The sequence below is a fragment of the Diplotaxodon limnothrissa genome, linkage group LG22 (genome assembly GCF_057381915.1).
Source record: "Diplotaxodon limnothrissa isolate DT_005_m linkage group LG22, D_limnothrissa_male_GT1.1, whole genome shotgun sequence".
In the NCBI taxonomy this organism is placed as follows: Eukaryota; Metazoa; Chordata; class Actinopteri; order Cichliformes; family Cichlidae; genus Diplotaxodon; species Diplotaxodon limnothrissa.
In genome coordinates, this window is record NC_140616.1 from 21,267,429 (window position 1) to 21,287,761 (window position 20,333).

The 20,333-nt window shown below is 40.9% G+C and overlaps 2 protein-coding genes across 2 annotated transcripts in view; both read left to right on the top strand.

Annotated features, from left to right (window-relative positions):
- Positions 1-12,244, top strand: part of ppp1r9a (protein phosphatase 1, regulatory subunit 9A) — a 63,972-nt gene extending 51,728 nt beyond the window's left edge. Inside the window, exons 8-19 of the mRNA XM_085345925.1 lie at positions 396-625; positions 2,355-2,451; positions 3,922-4,057; positions 5,743-5,828; positions 6,547-6,679; positions 6,772-6,832; positions 9,153-9,200; positions 9,315-9,363; positions 10,757-10,876; positions 11,179-11,202; positions 11,489-11,671; positions 12,062-12,244. Coding sequence (XP_085202051.1) covers positions 396-625; positions 2,355-2,451; positions 3,922-4,057; positions 5,743-5,828; positions 6,547-6,679; positions 6,772-6,832; positions 9,153-9,200; positions 9,315-9,363; positions 10,757-10,876; positions 11,179-11,202; positions 11,489-11,671; positions 12,062-12,244 — 1,350 coding nt within the window. The remainder of the gene's footprint in view (positions 1-395; positions 626-2,354; positions 2,452-3,921; positions 4,058-5,742; positions 5,829-6,546; positions 6,680-6,771; positions 6,833-9,152; positions 9,201-9,314; positions 9,364-10,756; positions 10,877-11,178; positions 11,203-11,488; positions 11,672-12,061) is intronic.
- Positions 12,245-14,804: 2,560 nt separating this feature from the next.
- asb4 (ankyrin repeat and SOCS box containing 4) lies at positions 14,805-17,838 on the top strand. Its single transcript, XM_085346417.1, has 6 exons — positions 14,805-15,348; positions 15,653-15,952; positions 16,040-16,282; positions 16,388-16,635; positions 16,723-16,836; positions 17,136-17,838. Exons 1-6 carry the CDS (start codon positions 14,805-14,807, stop codon positions 17,322-17,324), a joined length of 1,638 nt encoding a protein of 545 aa, XP_085202543.1. The 3' UTR covers positions 17,325-17,838.
- The last annotated feature ends 2,495 nt before the right edge of the window (positions 17,839-20,333 follow it).

Sequence of the window (20,333 nt, forward strand, 5' to 3'; positions counted from 1 at the left end):
TCTGTGAATGCATTTGTGCCTGCATGCATATAAATAACGGTGTATTATTCATATGCAGTTTGATCAAAGTGGTGCCTATAAAGCTTTTTCCATGACAGTAACGATGTTCCTTGTGATGCAATTTGTACTCTTAATAAGTCTTTGCTCCAAAAAGGCAGTTTTATTAGCTTTTGCTTGCTGATTTTATAACTGTAGGTTTGATTTTGTCTTACTTTGAGACCTTCAAAACGTCCAACAAGCTCGTGTTTTAACAATTAAAAAACAGTCTATAACTTCTTACTTAATATTGGTTACATATCCTGTTAAAAGTGCCTGTTTTTTGGCATGTGTATATGTGTAATATGTTGTATATATAGTGTTGGACATTATTGGACAATGCTGATTTTGTCCTGCAGCTGGCATCAGTGGAGCGGGAAAAGCAGCGCTGGGAGAAGGAGAAGAGCCAGCTGAAGGCCAGCATCGAGGAGAACAAGGAAAGGATGTTGAAGCTGGAGAGCTACTGGATCGAGGCGCAGACGCTCTGCCACACCGTCAATGAACACCTGAAGGAGGCCCAGGCCCAGTACCAGGCTCTGGAGAAGAAGTACAACAAAGCCAAGAAGCTCATCAAAGACTTCCAGCAGAAGTGAGTGAACTCTGGTTAAACTGATCACATTGGACCTCTCACTGTGTTTATTTTTCTCGGTCATGAAATCTCAGTTACATTAAGCATTGGACCAATGACAGTGTTTTGGGTTCAACTGCTAATACAGTTTGAAAATGTAAGTCTGCTGGACACCGGCAGCAACTTAGGTTACTATAACTAATCATGCACTTTCTAATTAGGGTCATTTATCTGAGCTTACAACATTAGTCCAACTGAAAGAATGCTGAATGTACACAATTTAAAAAAAAATCATTGTAATTTATAGTCACATCTATGAGGTAACTTCAGTGAGGCTATTTATAGTCTTTTATATGATTATATAAATTATATATGATATTATATGATTATATATGATCTTGCAGGTATTTATGATGTCACATACTGGCAATCCCAGGTTCGGTTCACTATTTTCACTCAGTTTCAGATTTTAATGTGCTAATGTGTGCTAGCAGTTAATCAGAAATGATTTATGGAAGCTAGTGCATTGGGAAAACTAAAAACTGAACATCCGAGTGATTAAAAATGGGAAGGAGACAAGAATGTCCTAACAAAGTTTCATAGTTTCAAATTCTATGAATATTGCATATTATGTAAGAAAAAAACATTGATTACTTCTTGAGGGACTGAAATCAGGGCAAAAAAAAGACTTATGTGCGATAAATTTTGTCTAGTTAGCCATACTTCATACAAAATCAGTCTGTTTCCATATGTTACTGTAGCATAACTGAGTCAGAAACCTCTGCCTAGGTGCTTTCATTAAATGTACTCTTCTCAGCTTGCCGAGAGAAGCAACAGCTAAGAAGGAAACCTCACATTTATTATAACACTTCAACTCTTTCAAATGAGTACTTTAGCATTAATCCTACAAACATATGTTTTAATTAAAAAAAAACTTGGATGAATTCCTTTGTTTTTCCTTTTACAGCTACCCTCACTTCTCTCAGTGAACCTGAAAAACAATATCTACCTCATTTCCATCTGTGAGCTGGACCAACTATGTTTCTTTTAAGCCTTATCCCAGTTCAACAGTAAGAACTGTGTTTCCATTTTAATGCAGTGCAGCACTCCCTCCTTTTCTGTGCACTGATTTCAGAACCTCTCCTGCTCAGCTTCAGTGTGACTGGATATAATTGGCTGTGCCCCTGCAGGCCAAATGGAAGCAAAGCGGTGAAACAAACTCTCCATGCTGATCTGTACCTTCGGCCTGGGCTGCAGAGGAGAGAGACTGTGTGCCTTTCATTATGCAAACGTCCTCGCGTGCTCTTTCCTCCTTTGACCTGGAAATTGTTTCTGTCTCCCATCACGGAGGTCTTCAGATCCCCTTAAATGCACCTTTAAGGAGAGAGCATCCATCTGGAGGGGCTTAAAGTGAAAAAACACAGGTGTATCCTTCCTTGTGTCTCTCCCTCACATCCTCAGTGGGAGGACTTAAGATGTGATGAAGAAATGAGACAGGAAAGCAAATAGAGGGGGGTAAAGTAGAGGTAAAAGGGAAAAAAAAGATGTGTGTGTTAACCGGGAACAGCGTGATCGGGGTAAAATGAGTCATTCTGGCATCCTCAAACAGCCTCAACTCCCTTATTACCACAGCTGAGCGAGAGGCAAGGCACTATCACACATGATGAAATGTGCACATGCACATATTATAGCTGTATCTTGTTTCCTGTGTTAACACACATCTCCTCTCCCCCGCCTCCTGTTCCTCCAGAGAGGTGGAGTTCATCCAGAAGGAGGATGCAGAGAGGAGGCGGCTGGAGGAGGCTGAGAAAGCTCACCTGGCTGAGATCCAGGGACTGCAAGTCAGGGTAAGCTATCTTTTTTTTTTTTCTATCCACTTTTCATTTTTGCCATAACTGAATAGCTTCCTGCCTTGTAGCTGTTCAGAGTGGGCTTGTAAAATTAAGCTATTTGCCCTTAAATAACATTGAAAATATGCTAATGAGTGACACAGTCTGGCTTTGTGTGAAATTACATTCAAAGCCAATAATCAGCATGGACATAAAGATCTTTAGGAGCACCCCCCTGTGCTTTTTCTGCCACTTGGTGTTTCTTGTAATGTGCTCAGGCCCAGTGGTCACACTTTCTCACATGTCGTACTGCCTCTGCCGCCTCTTGTTTGCCGTTTCACTCTTTTCAATAAAAAGGAAGTGCGACACAAAGATAATCGTGCTGGTGTGAGGTTTAATCATCAACCTTTAGGCCTTTCTTCACAGCTGAATTGTCAATCAAGCCTTTATTTTTTGCATTCGACACTCATTCCTTTACTGGATTTCAAAGGGTAAATAGTCGAGGGTGGCACAGGTAAGAGTTTTGGAAAACAGTAGACTCTTTATACTCTGATACTCCCTCCGTACAACAACACACAGAGTCTCTGTTTAACTACACTGACATACTGGAACAATTGTACTATATGTTCAGATATTTGTACACACTTGGCCAACCCCTGAAACTGATTTCTAGGTCTGTGCTCCTTTGTTCAGCCCCTCATTCATCAAGGATATGAAACAAGCTATTATAGGTCCACTACCTAAGCCAACTTTCTTCTGATTGGCTGTCCCTTGTAAACAAAAGGTTTGAGCAGCAGAGAGGTGGGGAGGCTTCTGTGTTTACAGCCAGAGCTGTCACTGCATTCCCTTCCCAATTCATGACTCAGGATTGTTTACGGGAAAACCCACTCTATTTGGATTTCCAACGCCGACTATACAATTGAAGATGGTGACAGTCCACATAAACACTGGTAAAACTGTAAAACCTTTCTTTTGTACACTGTTGTGGGCTGCAGTGGCTTATTCCTAGCTAGCTTTCTAAGGAGGAAATCTCCTTTTTCCTTGCTTTTTGTCGCCACTGTGGTATTACTGTGGAACGTGATTAACTCAGGAATTAGCTCACTCTGAGCTCCAACATCTTCTGAGGTGCCAGAGCTGACCATATTAAGGATGTCCACCCTCAGTGACATCATACAGAACCGAGTCTAGTAAAACCTGCCTGAAACTGAGAGTTTGGAGTAATTTGAAACCTGAGCTTGTAGCTCATAGGGATTACATGCACAGATGCTGACCTCTTCATTTTAAACTTTTGTCATGTTTAATTTAATTGTAACAGTAAATATATGAAAATAAGAAAAAGAATTACAGGTCCACTTTTTTCAGATCAAGTATAAATGTGTTTTCTGATCATCTCAGCATGTCACCAATTGTTCCAGCGCTTTAAAGCAGCTGTTTGACAGGTATATGCCTACAGGTGATTAACATCAACCGGTTGGCCCCTCTCTACAGATTGCAACCTTAGAGTCGGAGCTAATGCAGCTGATGAAGCAGAACGGTATCCAGGTCAACAACAACAACAGCAGCAGTTCTGAGAGGCTCAGCGCTCAACAGCACAGCCCGAGCCGAGCTGCAACACAAGCCAGAGGTCTGTTTATGTGGGAACTGCCCATTATGGAAAAAGTATAATATCTCTATATGTTGTTGTTCTGCTTTTTGTTTGTTTGTTTTTCTTACCAAGAAGCTCAATGTCATTCACATCTGTAAGAATTTTATTGGAATTTAAAGGTGAACCAAGCAGCTAGCTAACTTAGCTTAGCAGTGGTTTTAATTTATCTTTTGATTAAAACTTTATTTAGTTTTAATCATAATTTACGCATCTAAATTCTTTTCGTTTTAGTCTTTTAAATATCACGAGATTATGATGAGAGATTCTCAACACAGTTTAGCATTTCCGTTTCCTTTACATTAATTGCAAAATGTGTCCGTCTGTCTGCTCTTCTCTTCCTCACAAGTGTTAAAAATTTGTCCCATTTTCATGTGAAACAGGGAGCATGGGTCCTAGTTGTAGCATAAAAACCAAAAACACAACTTAATAAATTCTGATTGGATCTTGTCTCTCCAGACTATTTCCATCTTGTTTTTGTCCCTGTGCATTAATTTTATTTAGTTATTGTCAAAAACTATGATGAAAATCACTGGTCAGTGAAATTAATACTGCTTAGCAGGTGTGGGAGTAGTGGGAGTAAAACCAGAGCTGCTACCAGTCCCTCTAAAGCTCACTAATGAATATGTCATATATTGGTTTGTTTTGTATGAATCAGTAAAAAACTGATAAATTAAAAAAGAAAAGCAATCATGGTGATTATTTGCCTTCTTTATTTACACTTCATTGATTGAACAAAGATCTTAAAATGCTGGTTAGCACATTTCGCTAGCTCTGGCTAGCCGTCGCTCTCTTAGCTTTTGTGCTAAGTTAGCTTGTTTAATGAATCTTGCAGTTTAATGATGATCTTGCTTTTAAAGTACATTAAAAAACATTGCATTATCCAGTTTTTTACTGTTAACTCACACACTCCATTGTAGATAATATAGAAATATCCATTTCATTTTAAAAATCCTCACACTTGAACCTCTGACTCCAGTTTCACTCTGAACTACTGCAAATAAAAACAAACAACTAATCAGTCCTGAGCCCATCTGTCAGGGTTTCTGTCAGGCTTTGTTCTCCTCAAGTCTTTTTAAGCTCCGCTGGCTTCATTTCAGTGGCTGTAACCGTCAGAACAGTAGAAGAAGCATCATATCTGGTGCAGTTCAGCGGATAGCAGAGTGATTTCATCTTGACCTATTTATTTATTTAATTTTGAACACTTTGGAGTTCCATATGATGCAGCCCATGTATGCTATATTAAAACAAGAGGGGCCAAGGGATACGGCTTGAACGGGATATAAAGGAGAGAGCACACGTGGGAGGAGAATACAGGGTCTGCTGAAATTATCTTTTTGAAATTTAAGTGATTCAGTCTTTGTTTCATCTGACAGCATCTCCATGCGCACTCAGGGAATGAGGAGAACGATGATAATTGTCTGCCTAATTAGAAGTGTCGCTCATGGGGGAAGTTTGGACGTTTTAACTGAGTTGATGGTTTTTTTTAATAGGTGTGTTTAATGTGGGTGTCGACACGGGGTCAGGGAAAATTAAGAAGTTTAAAAAAAGTAAAATTTAAAAAACAAACGTCACGGATGGACAGATGTCATCATGAAGGGATGTGCTCGGGTATACCAAAAGCTGTTTTTGCTCACCATTTCTTGTGTGTGTGGGTGTGACTCTAGACACGAAGGAGGGCTCTCCCCACTCACCCAGCAAAATAAAGGGCTACGGAGGAGTTCCCAGAGACAGCATCTGCTCCACAGACGAGGTTTGTATTAACATGTTTCCTTTACTCAGTGAAACCTTAACACAGTTACACGATTTCTTATTTAACAACTGTTGAAACATGAAACAGACGTGATGCAGACAGATGTGACTTTTAATCAAACGAGCTCCATTATTCTCATTAGCGTACTCTTACATTTAATATGTCTCAGATTTCACCACAGGGTGTTTGGTATGTGCGTGTTTGTGGGCCTTTAACCCCTGTCCATTCCACTTTATTCCTTCTAATGGATTAATTGCCGCTTGTTGCTCTGCCACTTTAATTGAGTGTGTGGTTCTGTCACAACTTATTGTCTCTCCCAGTGTGATAATAACAGCTACAGTCTTTTTTTTCTGGATGAAAGGCTCGGGTTTGGCTAATGCTGTCACTTAACTCAGCAAGTTCAGATTAGATAAACAACTCGAGAACTGGATCAGAATTGGCAGGAACACAGAAGCTAAGGCACTGTGGCGCTTCCTGGGGAAAAGAGGGCAAGGAATTAGAAATGGTGAAAGTATGTCAAGTGACTTCTGTCAGATTAGTGCGCAGCTCTGGCTGCTCAGATCTCTTATTCTTTGATTGCACTTAATTTCCTCTTCGTTCTGTGGGAGTTCTTTGGAGGTTTTGCTTGTCTTTTCTTTCGCTCTCTCCTTAGTTACATTTTTCACATTTTTATGGTCTCTTAAATTAACTTGATGTTTCTTCTTCTCTCTGCTGTTAGATCTCTGAAGGTCGTGGAAGTCAATCCCACAGCCACTCTGGTCCGTTTCGTAGTGTGGCCTCTTGCGATGGAGGAGTTCCAGCACTTAGGGTCCAGGCCAGTGCAGAGGGCTCCCCCAGAAAAACACTCCACGGTTAGCAGTCCTGGATCCTGATAATGCAGAACTCTTTTAAGCTCATCATTTGATGTAGGAGTAATGTCAGTGCGGGGCGTTTCTTATCACAGGTTCTCAGTCTCCGAGCCCCTCTCAGAGTTTGGAGGAGCAGAGACCAGCTCTGGACCCTGGGTAAGACAGCAGATGATGCAATGACATGTTAACTTTTTGAGTGAATTGATGCATCGTACGTTGTCCAGAGAAATGTCGTCAAATGAAGTTGATAAATGAAGTTGTTAATCAAACACAAGGATCACGTATAAAAGAGCAGTGCTGTGTACACTCACTGGGCACCTTATTAGGTACAGCTTACTCGTACTGGGCTGGATGCCCTTTTGGTAAGGTGCTAAAATGTTATGTTCAAGAAACCAGTTAGAAGTGATCTGAGCTTTGTGACATGGTGTCTTATCCTGCTGGAAGCAGCCATCAGTAGATGGGTAAACTGTGGTTATAAAAGGATGGACATGGTCAACAACAATACTCGAGTAGGCTGTGGCATTTAAGTGATGCTCAGTTGATGCTAAGGAATCCAAAATATATAAAGAAAATTCCCACACACCATTACGCCACCTGCAGCCTCAATAACTGGTAGAAAGCAGGATGCATCTATGCTTTTTTTGCCAAATTCTGAACCCAACATTCAAATGTTGCAGCAGATCATCATTAGTTTCCTGTTCTTAGTTGACAAAAGTGGTACCCAGTGTGGTCTCCTGATGCTGTAAGCTCTAGAGATGCTATTCCAGGAACATCCAAGTTTCTGAAACTCCAGACTACCTGCAGCCACAGCCTACTCTGATGCTCAGTTTGGCTTCAGCAGATTTTCTTGCCATGCCTAAATACACTGAGTTGCTGCCACGTGATTGGCTGAATACACATTTGTCTTAACAAGCTGTTGAACAGGTGTGCCTAAATGAACCAGATAAACATTTACAAACATGCTGAGCAATGAACACACATGAGCAGATAAAACATGCTGTATTTATTTACAGCTTTTATCGTCTGCAGTTTTAATCAGAATCAGAAATTCTTTATTAATCATGAAAGAAATTATAGGTTACAGCAGGCAGCACGCTAATGGCACGTGCGCATTTACAAAGGAACCCTCTGACCGAACTTTACACAAACATCACATTGGGAAGACATGTCAGAGAGGTAGGCTGATAGGAAAAAAACAACGAAAATACAAAACATGAGGTGAGAGGAGGAGAAAAAAAACTCAGACTGAGCTCCTACTGGGAGAACAGTTTGAGAACAGAAAAAAAACACCCCAGCACAAAAAGCACATGACTGTCAATACACCATAGAAACACAAGACAAGCAACTGGGGTGGGTAAGGGTAAGAGAGAGCCGGTGTAGACAGCACATCCGGTCCTGCAGCATGTCTGTGCTGGTCCAGTCAACCCGCCATCTACCCCGGAGAGGACAAGCATCGAAGGCGTTTGGAAATGGAGGGGGATGAGTGTGTATCAGTGTATGTGTGTGTGTGTGTGTCCTGAGTTTAGCTGAGAGAGTGTCCTTCGCCCTGCCAGGCTAAGTAAACAGTCTGTTCTCAGGGTGAAAATTTGTTTTGTTCAGCTCCAGCCTTGAGACCACAGCTGGCGCCTATATGGTAGCCGGATGAAATGATGGTAGCATTCCTTTAGTTCGAACAACTGCATGTCAATTTTACAGCCGCTCTAACAGTCCAACACTGGTCTCTCAATCTCCCGTTGGAGAGCCGCGAGTTTCTCCATGATGTTATCCAATTTTCGCTCATAGGTCTTAGTCTGAGTTTTCACTGCAGCCTCAAGCTTCAAGATCTTATCCGTGCAGCGTTCAATGAGCCTGTTTCGAGAAGTCACAAGTCGTCCCATCGCTTCAATCACAGCGGGCAGCCTTGTGGGGTTTTGAAGAGCCGATTCTGCTTTCTTTAATCTTCGATAAACCAGGGCCAAGCCAGCTCCGATCAGCAAGAACCCTGTTATCATGGTTCCGAAAAGGTAGATGTCTTCAATGTCCTCGATCGACAGCCGCGCCAGGCACAGGACCCTCCAGTTATTCCACTCGTCCATCGTGTATCCGGCAGGGAACGTCCCTCCAGGACACTCAGGCTCACCCGAGCCCAGGCTTCTCGTTGAGAAGAGGGTGTCAGTTGCATTCAGGGACCAGTTGATCAAATCCATAATTCCCCTTTTAGGTTTTAGAGAACAGACTGTGAGAGTGTTCCAGGGCAAGAGTAGAAAAGTAGACGAGACTAGACAAGGACACGAGAAGCCAAGCAGGGAAGATAAGGGAAAGGGGGAGGAGAAAAGTGCGACCGCCTTCGTCAGGAGCCAAGAGAGACAATTTAACAACTGATCTTTTATGGAAGTCATTTTGTATGAATAATTACTAAAGGTTCATAGTTAACAAAGCACATGAACAAAAAAATTGCATCACATATGTTACTCAACTCCACTCCACCTCCTCACAGGAAAACCAAAGTGAAGGACAAAGATCCCAGAGCTTCACCTGGAAACAGGTATTACTGTTTGCATTTTCCTTGTCTCCCTCCATCTAATAAACACGAGGATTTAAAATATTTACTTCACGATGGCTGATTTCGGAACTCCCTGCACCTCTTTCTGTCTCTCAGCTCCACAGAGCCGTCAGCAGAGAACAGTCCAGAGTACCTCAAGGCCAAGGTGTGTGAGGTTTGGTCATTGGTACCTTGGTAAATAGTGATTCTCTCTGAATAATAGTCTGCTTTGCCCTTTGTGGTGCACAATTATACATGCACTTAAAAAAGTCTTCTTGGCATCCGTGCAGTTTTTAACAAGTTCTGCATTTTCACTGCAGGTTACTGTTCACTTTGTAGCTTTAATGTACTGTGTAGTTTCTGTTGAACAGACTGCACTCACATGGCCACACTTCTTCTCCTATTCACATTATGTGGTATTGTATTCCTTTATGTTTAATAATAATGCTTCAAACAATTGAAATGGAAATAATTTTGTACCCCAAGATGTAATTTGGGGCTTATATAAAAGGAAATTACCTTGCCAAAGCCATAGAAATCCATAATTTGCTTTATAATTGCCCAATTAATTGTGTAACAGTCGATGAAACTCAGTAAAAAAAAAACATAATGATTTAGCAAACACATGATCTGATTTTAGGTGTTAATTTAACTTTAGCAGAAAAATCTGATCACAGTGTGAATGAGTTCATTTTCTAATGTGTATAAAATCAGTTAAACCTCATCCTGATACAATAAGATTAAAGTTGTAGGAACTTACGTGAAAACTGGCTAATCCTGTGTAATATCAGATGGGGTTACCATAGGATTAAAAAGGAGATTATTTTTGATCCTGCACCAGTTCAGTCCTCTCTCACTCCCAAGACACCCTCAGCTTAAGAAGAGTGCACATGAGAAGATAAATCTTATCAGAACTTCTTCTTAATTATGTTTTTATGGAGCTTTTAGGTAAGGAGTCCTCCCAGAAAGCTGACAGTCTAAGCCTGAGATTAGTCTCACTTTGACCTCAGATGGTACTGAGACTAAAAGGACTGAGTTAAGCTACTGTATGTTATTGAGCGTAAGAAATAGCTCTACACTCTTAGCCATATATCACCGAAACTATAAACCTGTGTATTTCAGGCGAAAAAAGGAACGTTCAGTAGCTCAAATAAAGTTTCTCTGCAGGGCAGTGTTGTGTCCACGTAAATTCCAGCCAAATTTATAGTTTGCATACTATTCAAGCATCTTTAAAAGATTACAGATATGCACACACTCCTTCTTGGAGCTTGTCAAACACCTAAAACATAATTTTTTTTAAAAACAGGGCGATGAAGCACATCAGTTACATTCTGGGAGAAAAAAACCTCCATTTTCTTGATTCATTCACTCCCCGTCCGCTCTCTCAGGTTAAAAAAATCATTCTTAAATACATTTGTAACATCTACATCGTGTTGGGCTTCACATAACGCTGCACAGAAACATCAATAACAGAGAAGCGTTCCAACTAATCGGCTAAATTCAGCCGCAGAGCCAGTTGGCTCGCCACAAGTCTTACGAACGTGTTGTTGATTTCTTAGGCACCCACTTTGTGCGATGATCTGAGTGCCAGCAGCAGCAGCTCAGTAGAGATCAGCGGTCTGCTCAGTGAAGCCAAGATGTCAGGACGCTCACACACGCTGGTGCTGTCCTCAGATGAGGTACTAAATGTTCCCGAAACTTCTTCGTGGATGTTCAATATGGAAACACAAACCATAAATACAAGCTTATTTATCTTCGCTGGTTCAAATCAGCCCATGCATAAAGTGTGTAATCTTATAGAAAACATCCAGAAAGTTTTTCTTTTTTTTTCTTTACATTATTGCACGAAAGCTTATCTTGTTTTTACTGCAGAAAAGCACTTTTTTTTTTATTTGCCAGGCTACCACAGAGGTAGCTTTTTCATTTCTGTTCTGTTAACTACCCAATCATTTTCTGTTGTTTTCTATGCTGCAACATTCAGAGTCTGGATATGATAGATGATGAGGTGAGACTGAGGTTCTTTTAATGCATGCGTGTCTCTGTGTCTGTTGAGCTGTGTGTAAACCATTTGTCTGTGTCTCACTGCTACACATCTTTGGTGAGGAACGATCTTTTTTCTCTTCATGGCCCCCAGAATTTCAGTAATTCTACGTGCTGAATGTAGGCATCGGTGGAATTTTTGATGTTGTTGACTGGGTTTGAGCCCATTATTCATCCAAATTAAGCACTAAAGATGGAGCTGATAGGTTTTTTTATCGTATGTGCTTCTTTTCCTTGTCATGTATGTTCAGATGCTAGACGAGGGGCAGTTTTCAAAGCAGTACCAGTGGCAGAACCGCAGCATTACCGAATGGACTTCACAGCAAGTGGCCCACTGGCTTATGGGCCTAAACTTAGAACACCATATTCCAGAATTCACTGCCAAAAATATAGATGGAGTGCAGCTGCTTCAGCTGAATAGTGCTGAGCTCAAGGTAACAGAAACCTTTTTGTTATTAAATGCATCTTAATTAGATTTCGAATACAGATCACATCACAATGACCCAGTCAAAGTCCTCAAAGATAACAACGTAATTAAAAGGCTATGCCAGGACCTTAAGAGGGCTGTTTATAAATGAAACCTCCATAAAGAGTAGATAATGAATTCCTTCACAATTATGTGAGAGACTGATACATGTTTTCAGAAAACTATGACTTCATTGCTGCTAAAAGTAGTTCCAAGGGTATAGGCCTAACAATAAAGTGTTTTTATGAGATGAGCATAACTGGTCTGGCAAAAGAAATATAAAGGATAAAAAAAAAATAAAGCGAAATAATTATACTTATGAGATAAATATAAAACAATTTTTGCTAATTTGTTTCAGGCTCTTGGGGTCACTTCTTCCCAGGATCGAACACTGATCAAGAAGAAGATCAAAGACCTCAAAATTATGATGGAAAAGGCCAAGAGGAACCAAGAAAAGATGGAGAAACAGCGCGAAAAGCTGCGGAAGAGAGAGCTGGAGCAGCAGCAGAAAGATGCACGTAAAGAAAGTGCGGCGGAGTGAAACGAGCCCCCAGATTACCTCCCGCTTTACTGTAGCACCACATCAAGTAGCATCTCGCAGAACAGAACGTCAGCAGGCCCCACAAACGAAACCCGAGGGACGCCCGCTCAGTAGTTCAGTAGTTCTGAAAGGTGGAGCTCCACACCCAGCTGCCAGTTGTTGTTGAGTGACCTTTTCACCAACCAAACGAAACCAAAAGGATCAGTTGGATAACAGAATGGTGCCCTTCATTTGCTTCATTTTACACCCATCCTGTGTTTTTAGCCAGAATTTATGGATTCTGTTTTGCTGTTTATAGCTGTAAATTGGTTTTATTTATCCAGAGTGCGCCTGTGAAAAGTTTATCTCTGTAACCTACCACATCATCTCCAGAGACTTCTCTTACCCATCATAGCACCTTTAGACATAGACATGTACAGTGATAAATAAGGATGTAGATGATGTGCCATTTCAATAGACTTATGTATATCCTGCTCAAATCTAAAGATCAGTGGAATCTCTTTATGGCTTTTACGAAGCACATACAGTTCAGGTCTTTGTGTTGGATTACATGAGGCAGTGTTCATCTCCCACCACCAGGTGTCCCCATGCTGCTTACTTTCACTACTGAATAAGGCAACACTGGAACTTCCCTAAAGGAATTGAACTGGAAATTAAAGATTCGCTGGGAGAAACGAGCGCTTTGATTTCTTGTAAGAACACTGGAAGTGCAACCACTGTAAATTTGACCTGCGTACTGGCTTACAGTGCCCCTTACCGTATACATGTACCATACTCAAGCCGTTTAAAGTATAAATGATGAAGACATACTAAACTGACTGGACTTGTTCTAATAGAGATTTCAGGTACTGTGTAATTATTACATTTGTAACTTACCTAACCCGAACCACAAAAAACAGAAAAGTTGATAAAAATGAAACTTCTTGCTTAAATGCATAATGTTGCTTTGACTCCCCCTTGTAACCTGCTTTTGACCTCTTTTTATATTCTCTCAGTAACAAAGTAATACCTGCCGCTGCCTTTAGAAATTTCAGCTTAGTAGAATTTTTCCAAACTCTGCCCTCTTCTGTGCAAGCGTCAGGACACATACGATAGACTAAACGACGTCCTCATTCGTGTCATTTTATTATCTCCGATGCTTTGTCATGCAGATTTCTCTGGAATGTCCTGAAAATAACATTTTGTAATGCTGCCATAAAGATGCTTTGTGCGACACCTAAAGTGCAGAAACTGTCCTTAAAGATGATCTCACCTAAAACTTTGATGTTACAGTGGAATTGAACTTTACAGCCGGAATATATTTTGGACTTTATTCTGAAATTGGTTCATCATTGTTGGAACGATTTATTTTAAGATTTCAAAGCTCACCGAGAGACATTTTGCCTGTGTTACTTCTTTATCATTCCCAGGAATTATTTTATAGGTTTACATTAAATGTAGAGACACCACAGCCACCATGAGAGATATGCAGGCAGCTGTGATGATATCTTTATCTTAATGACCCTGTCTGGTGTGCTGCTAACAGGCTGAGAAGAATAGATGGGGTATCAGTGCGGGTATACATGATAGTAGATTGTGTTATTATTTATTTATTTCTGTATTTAATGAAGCAGTGTACTATTGTTTATGATAACGAAATAAGAGGATTATTAACATTTAATAATTATTTATCCAGAATTGTATGATTACCTACTTTTGCCAAACGTGATCAGAAAGTGATTTCAATTCAAATGGCTGTTATCAAATGAAGGATTTAAAGGTCGATATTGCAACGAGAGAAAAAAGTCAGTAGTATAGTCCCATTGTGCTTGTGGTTTTCCTCTAATACCACCATAGTGCTGCTCCTGTGCTACTCTAATAAACTGCTCATGATGTATTCTCATGAAATGTTTTGTAACACTTGAATCCTTCTATTAATGCCCCTCCACACACACCCTGACAAACCAGTCAGCAGACTCTTTTGTATGTATAGTTAAACACTGAAAGCAATATGCTGTAAGAGTCCTAAAGAAGCCTTGTTTTGTATTGTGTCAATGTGGGTGCGCTGTTTTCCAGAGGGCTGAGGATGCTTAAAGGTCAGACCTGAGCTAAATACGGGATTCCAAATCTTTTCTATGTGCTTGACCGATCTTGCCAGGCGTGATGAAACCATCGTATACATGGGACCTCAGTGCTCCCGGCGGGCAGAGACACAGATGAATCATGTCTGGAAGGTTTTTTCTTTTTTATGTATGTAGGGATAGCAAAAAGATATTTGCCACAAACTGCTAGCCATGCTTTCACTTTTAAAAAAAGCTGTGCTTATTCTCCTCCTCCTCCTTTTTTTGTCATTGCCTTGCTGTCACATTCTGAAAACTTTGAAAGGGCAGCTACCTGTCACACTGAATAAAATGTGCAGCCACTGTCCACAGTTTGCTTTTGTTTCTTCTTCTTTTTTCTTCTTCTGCATGTGTCCTATTCAGTCAGACACGCACATAAAAATATTAGTTGTTTTTTTTCTCTCAGGTTCATAAAGCTGATTATTTTTTACCACATCCACTGATAGAAGGGATACAATACAATGCCCTTCTGTCACTGGACACCCCCCAGCACACTAACTGGTCTAGAGTCAGCCAGCTTTAGCTTTCCCATCCCACCCTCTATGCTTTCTATTTATGTTCATCCTAATTTCTCTCCAGGACTATTTTCTCCCAGTGACGACGCACTGCTGTCACTTGTTGCCCCTCTTCATCTGCTTTATTTTTGTCTTCTTTCTCTATGCAACTCCTATGGCCGGGCTGATGGAGTTGTTGCAATGGTTGGTATGCTGGAATCCTTCATCGTCAACATTTGTGCGTTGCTTTCCAACATACTCCATGCTTTATGGACAATATTAGCGTCTAAGCCAGACGATTTGGCAGCGTTAGGGCCTTTGGACAGAGATTTCATGGAGGATTTGAGTCCCAGAAAACTGGCTGAAAAACAGCTGAAGCAACGGTTCCTGGAGGCCTTGCAGACCAACAACGCACAGGAAGTCCTTGAGATTTTACAAACCAGCAAACTAGACATTGACGTTGTGTTGGAGGTGGAAGATCCCAGCATGGTCCTCGCCTCGTACAAACAAGGTGCAGGAAAACTTTGTGTGTTTGTGAGTGTGTGTGTGTGTGCTGAGTATAAATGCAGATCGTGAGATTTCTCACACTTCTCCATTGTTGGTAAGCAGTCCGGTAAGTTGACCACTAGGTGGTGCAAAACTTCCATAGAACCATAGTACGTAGGATGGATTATTGCACACACTTTAATGCAATATATTGGATTGTGTGTGTGTAACTCAAACATTACAAAGCACTTAGATGAAACTGCTGTAATTATGAAGAATTAAAAGTACAAAAACTTTACTGTTGCTGAAAGTTACTTCCTCTCTTTTAGGATACTGGCTACCCGGCTACAAACTGGAAAAGTCCTGGGCCATGGGTATCCATGTATGTGTAATGTACAATGCTGTGGAGACAGCGCTGGTACTCCTTCAGAAAGGCGCAGCTGTCAATCAGATGCCCAATGGGAAGACGCCTCTGCACGTGGCCTGCGAGGTGTCCAATGGAGACTGTGTGCCCTTGCTTTTGGCTCACGGGGCAAAGGTCAACAGCCTGTCTCTGAGCGGGCACACACCGCTGCACTACTGCATTACCCGGGAGTCTGTAGAGTGTGCCAAGCAACTTATCCTCAAAGGTGAGAAGGCAAAGGTAGAAGCACAAATACAGTCACTGCAGAAACCACTAAAACAACAACCAAATGTTTTTTTTCCCTCTCATGGAGGTGCAAAAGTCAACAAAGCAAGCCACAACAACGAAGAGGACACACCTCTACACACGGCAGCCAGATTCGGTGTTCCGGAGCTGGTGGCTCTCTATTTGGCTCATGGAGCATCTGTGAATGCAGTGAACTCTCTGCAGGAGACTCCTCTGGTGACTGCAGCCTTCTGGGCTTTTGACACTAAGGAGCAAACCTACAGCCAAGACCATCATCTAGTCTGTCGCCTCCTGCTGGACTATCAAGCTGGTAAGACGTTCTAGATAGGTTTCCTTGACTTTGACTTTAACACCCCCCCCCCCCCCCCCCCCCTTTACTTCCACTGCAATGTTTCAGATTTGATTTCTGTTGCAGATCCCAACATTCAGGAGGCAGACCACAAAACAGCTCTTCACAAAGCTGCCTGGAACTGCGATCACGTCCTGATAAAGATGCTGCTGGAGGCTGGGGCAGATTCTCGAGCCATGGACATCAACGGCTGTTCTCCCATTCAGTATCTCCTTAAAGTGACGGAAGTCAGGCCTATGGCCATGCCAGACCTCTGCTTTCAGCTGCTGCTCAACTACAATGCAGCACGGATTTACCCACCACAGTTCCACAAGGTAGAGAAGATGATGATGTGGGTTTGTGCTGAAATGATCTGCGTTATACTATATGTTTAACCACAAAGTCTTTAATGTTTTGCACAGGTGTTCCAGAACTGCCATGACTACCCCAGAGTTGTAGAAATCTTGGTTAACTCCTATAGCAGTTTAAAACCCACAAGGAAGTGGAGAGCTGCTCTTCCTGATGACTGCTACAAGGTAGAGCTAATAAAGACTGTTTTCTTTAAATACAATACACACACACTGACTGAAATTAAAAAGGAAAAAACGTAATCCTGTGTAAGAAATCTCATTTATGATTTAAAAAATTGTAAAAACTGAAAAGAATGTTAAAAGATGAAATATTTATAGATGAACAAATTCAAAGCTATCTGATGCCTCTCAACTGTTAATTAGTGTATTGCCCCTTTAAATTCAGCTTACATTAGCTGAATATGACTGAGTGTGCCCTCTCATTGAAGTTAAACAAAAGCGTCTGTTTCTTTTTGTCTCCTCAGCGCCATAAAGACTTCTACGACTCCCTGTTTGCTGTTTGCACTGACGCTCCTCGCAGTCTGCTTCACCTCTCCAGATGTGCCATCAGAGCTGCCCTGGGCAGTTTCTGTGACAGAGGAGTAGCACAGCTGCCTCTGCCATTATCCATGAAGAAGTATTTATTACTAGAACCTGAGGGGATACTGTACTGATAGAGACTCTGGTGTTCTGATGTGCAGAATGAGGCCTAATGACCTGAATAGAAACATTTATTAAGTGCCTCTCCGCTAACTGTGGAAATGAAAAGTGGTGCAAGATGTAACATCATCATCATTAACATTTTATTTATTTAAACCTCAGAAAGCACAGAAAAAGAACAAAAAAAGGTATTTTTTGTGCTTGCAGGATGAGCCATTTCTGTGTTTTAGTTAATAGCTGCTAACATTCCAGGACAGCTGGCGGGTCGGAGGGGAGATTTGTTAAAATAGCTTTAAGATGCTTCCAGATGTTAAATCCTCCTCATTGGTGTTTTTGTTGTATAGATGGCAATGGTGTGTCTAGTCTGAATCTTAAGGCATAGTGATATATGTAATACATATAAAGGCTTGATAGTGGAGCTAGGGCCTGCCCAAAAAATAACTTCCCTGTAATATATTGTGAGAAAATTCTTACCAAAATTTTGTTTCTTGTAAATAGTGAAAAATATATAAAGTAAGTTCTTTTTTTTCCAACCCAAACGACTCCTAGTGTTGCCTTCTCTCTGTTAGGTTGTTATTATGAGAACAAACTACCACATTCAGAATTTCTTGCATTCAAAAATAACAACCATTTGGTCTTTTCAAAGATAAGGACCAAATTATGGGGGCGTTAAAAGTTAAATGAGAGCTGTGGATTGACATTTTTGTCTGTATAAAGAGAAGGTGTCCAATTAGAAGGACAGAGCTTCGAACACTGCCTGTCGTGACACAGTGCACCCTGAAAACAAAAGCAGCTTCATGATTAATCAGTAGTGCAAATAACACAGCCAAGGTTTCTACAGCGTCTGAACCCACTGAAAGAGGTTATTAGTAGTTAATTTGCTCCATATCAATTTTTGAGGATATAAATGTAGAATATATTGAAAAAATGAAACTAAACGTGACGTCATGCGTCAATAGATATATTGCTATGTTGACACCTTTACTAGCCTGGTGAGTCTGAAATTAATTTTATTAAAAAGAAACAGTTTGATTATCAGCGTCTCGTTTCTGCCAACACCCAGAGGAGTCTGAGATAATGGGATCTATAGGTCATTTTTGTAATGACCCAATAAAAGACTAAAAATGAGATGTACGAAGCTCTAGATCACTTACATTAATGACTAAGGTGATGATAACAGAAAAGCAAAAAGAAAGAAGTTTTAAAGCAGTGACAGCATCACTCCCTAACCCTTAAATGTTTAATCGACAAATGTGCAAATGTTTGCATTTACTTTATTCTTTAGAGTGACAGAGGGACCTTTAGCCACCCAAAAAGAAGCATCTAAAGTGTCTTTAGTGCGAGTCTCTTTGCTGTAGCTATTTTCCACCTGTGCAGTGTTGACCAGACTCTCTCTCTATGGACAGCCCATGCAGAGAAGGCTCCAAATCTACCCGGCAACCAGCCTTAATGCGCACTCTCAAACTCATGTTCCACTTTCAGGAGAACAAACACTTGACAAAACCCTCCGGAACAAGTGCTTGTTTTTCCAGTGGACTGCTTGTAGCCAAAAAAAAGGAAAACACTGTCTGCAGTGCAAGAAAGCACCCGACGCCCTCAGATCAGAGATAACTTCTTAAAAAGGAAGAAGAAGAACTTAATATTATTTTCAGGTTTTACCAGAATGAGCACAGTAAATCCTCTCCTAGAGGAAACTGTTCTGAAAGGTGTCAAGTCTGCCTTTAATCCTTTACAGAACATGGCCCAGTCCTTTCACAACAGCATGCTGTAATGATGTCTGTCTATTTCATCCAGATGCTGAGTCACCGGGAGAAAGACTAATGTACAACAGAGGAAAGAAGTCATTAGACTGAGGCAGACTGGAGGAGACGCTAGAGGAGATAAATGAACTGTCAACCTAATGAAACGTTAAGATTAAAGCTTCGTGCTTGGTATTTTTGTGTCGTCTCTAATGATGCATTATAGAGACACACAAAATGAATATCTGAGGCGAGGAGAAGTCATTTTAAAATATTCAGAAAACCATCTACAAAATATTTATTGTTTGGATAATCACACTTTCAGTACTTGAAAGTGTGATTATAATACGGTGTCAAAGTTTTGAGCCTATAATAGTTGAGATATTGACACAACAACTTGGTACATCTTGGCATGAAGTGCAGTGTGTCCTTAAAAATGGGCAGGAAACTGGACAAAAGTAGCACATCTAAAATAAAATTTTAAAAAATCTAGCTACAGCATTTGAAATTATCTGAAAGTCATGTCCTTAAAAAACAGGGAAAAAAATCCAGCAAAGGCCCGACACTGGACCAGAAGCCTCATCAGAAATGAGCAGAAATGAAGCTATTCTTAAAGAACAGTGAGAAAAGGCAGCAGTAGGCCACGGTCAGCCATGGATTGGCCTCCCCAGAGCCCAGACCTCAGCATTACTGAGGCAGTGTGGGAACAAAAGGCAGCCAACATCCAAAGAAGAGCTTTGATTGTCCTTCAAGAAGCCTGGAGAAGTATTCCTTGGCTGCTCCTTCATCCATAAGGGGTCGCCACAGCTGCTTGAAGAAATTACAAGACCGCTTGCCTAAGGGAGCTTCTGCTCAGTAGTGCAGTTGCAAATAAATGAAATGTGAACAAAAGAGCAGAAGTTGTTTATAACCAGTAATTCAGATAGAAAGGTACAGTCATTATGAACCTTACAGCAGTCTATAGGTCATGTGGAGGTGTCTGTACTGGACCTCTGTTTTGTACTTTTTGGACAACCCAGCATTACCAAACATTACCAAAACTTGCAGCTTGAATCCATCCATGAATCCTTTTTAGTACCTGCATATCCAGTTCAGTGGAAGGAGGCCTGGAGATGGTCCCAGCCATCCTGGGCCACTCCATCTGTGAAGTCTCAAAATTAAACAAGACAGTCGATCTCGTTGTATTTTTACTCAGTTGTATATAGCATTCGTATTCTATTTTTATCTTATTGTATATTTTTATTCTATTTTATTCTACTGTATATAGTATATTATTTTATTCTA

Excerpts from the sequence above, each read along its gene's own strand:
- asb4 (XM_085346417.1), top strand. The coding sequence starts at position 14,805 with ATGCCCTTCTGTCACTGGACACCCCCCAGCACACTAACTGGTCTAGAG. Across the intron at positions 15,349-15,652 it reads CCTCGCCTCGTACAAACAAG|GATACTGGCTACCCGGCTAC; the intron begins GTGCAGGAAAAC and ends CCTCTCTTTTAG. Across the intron at positions 16,837-17,135 it reads TTCCTGATGACTGCTACAAG|CGCCATAAAGACTTCTACGA; the intron begins GTAGAGCTAATA and ends TTGTCTCCTCAG.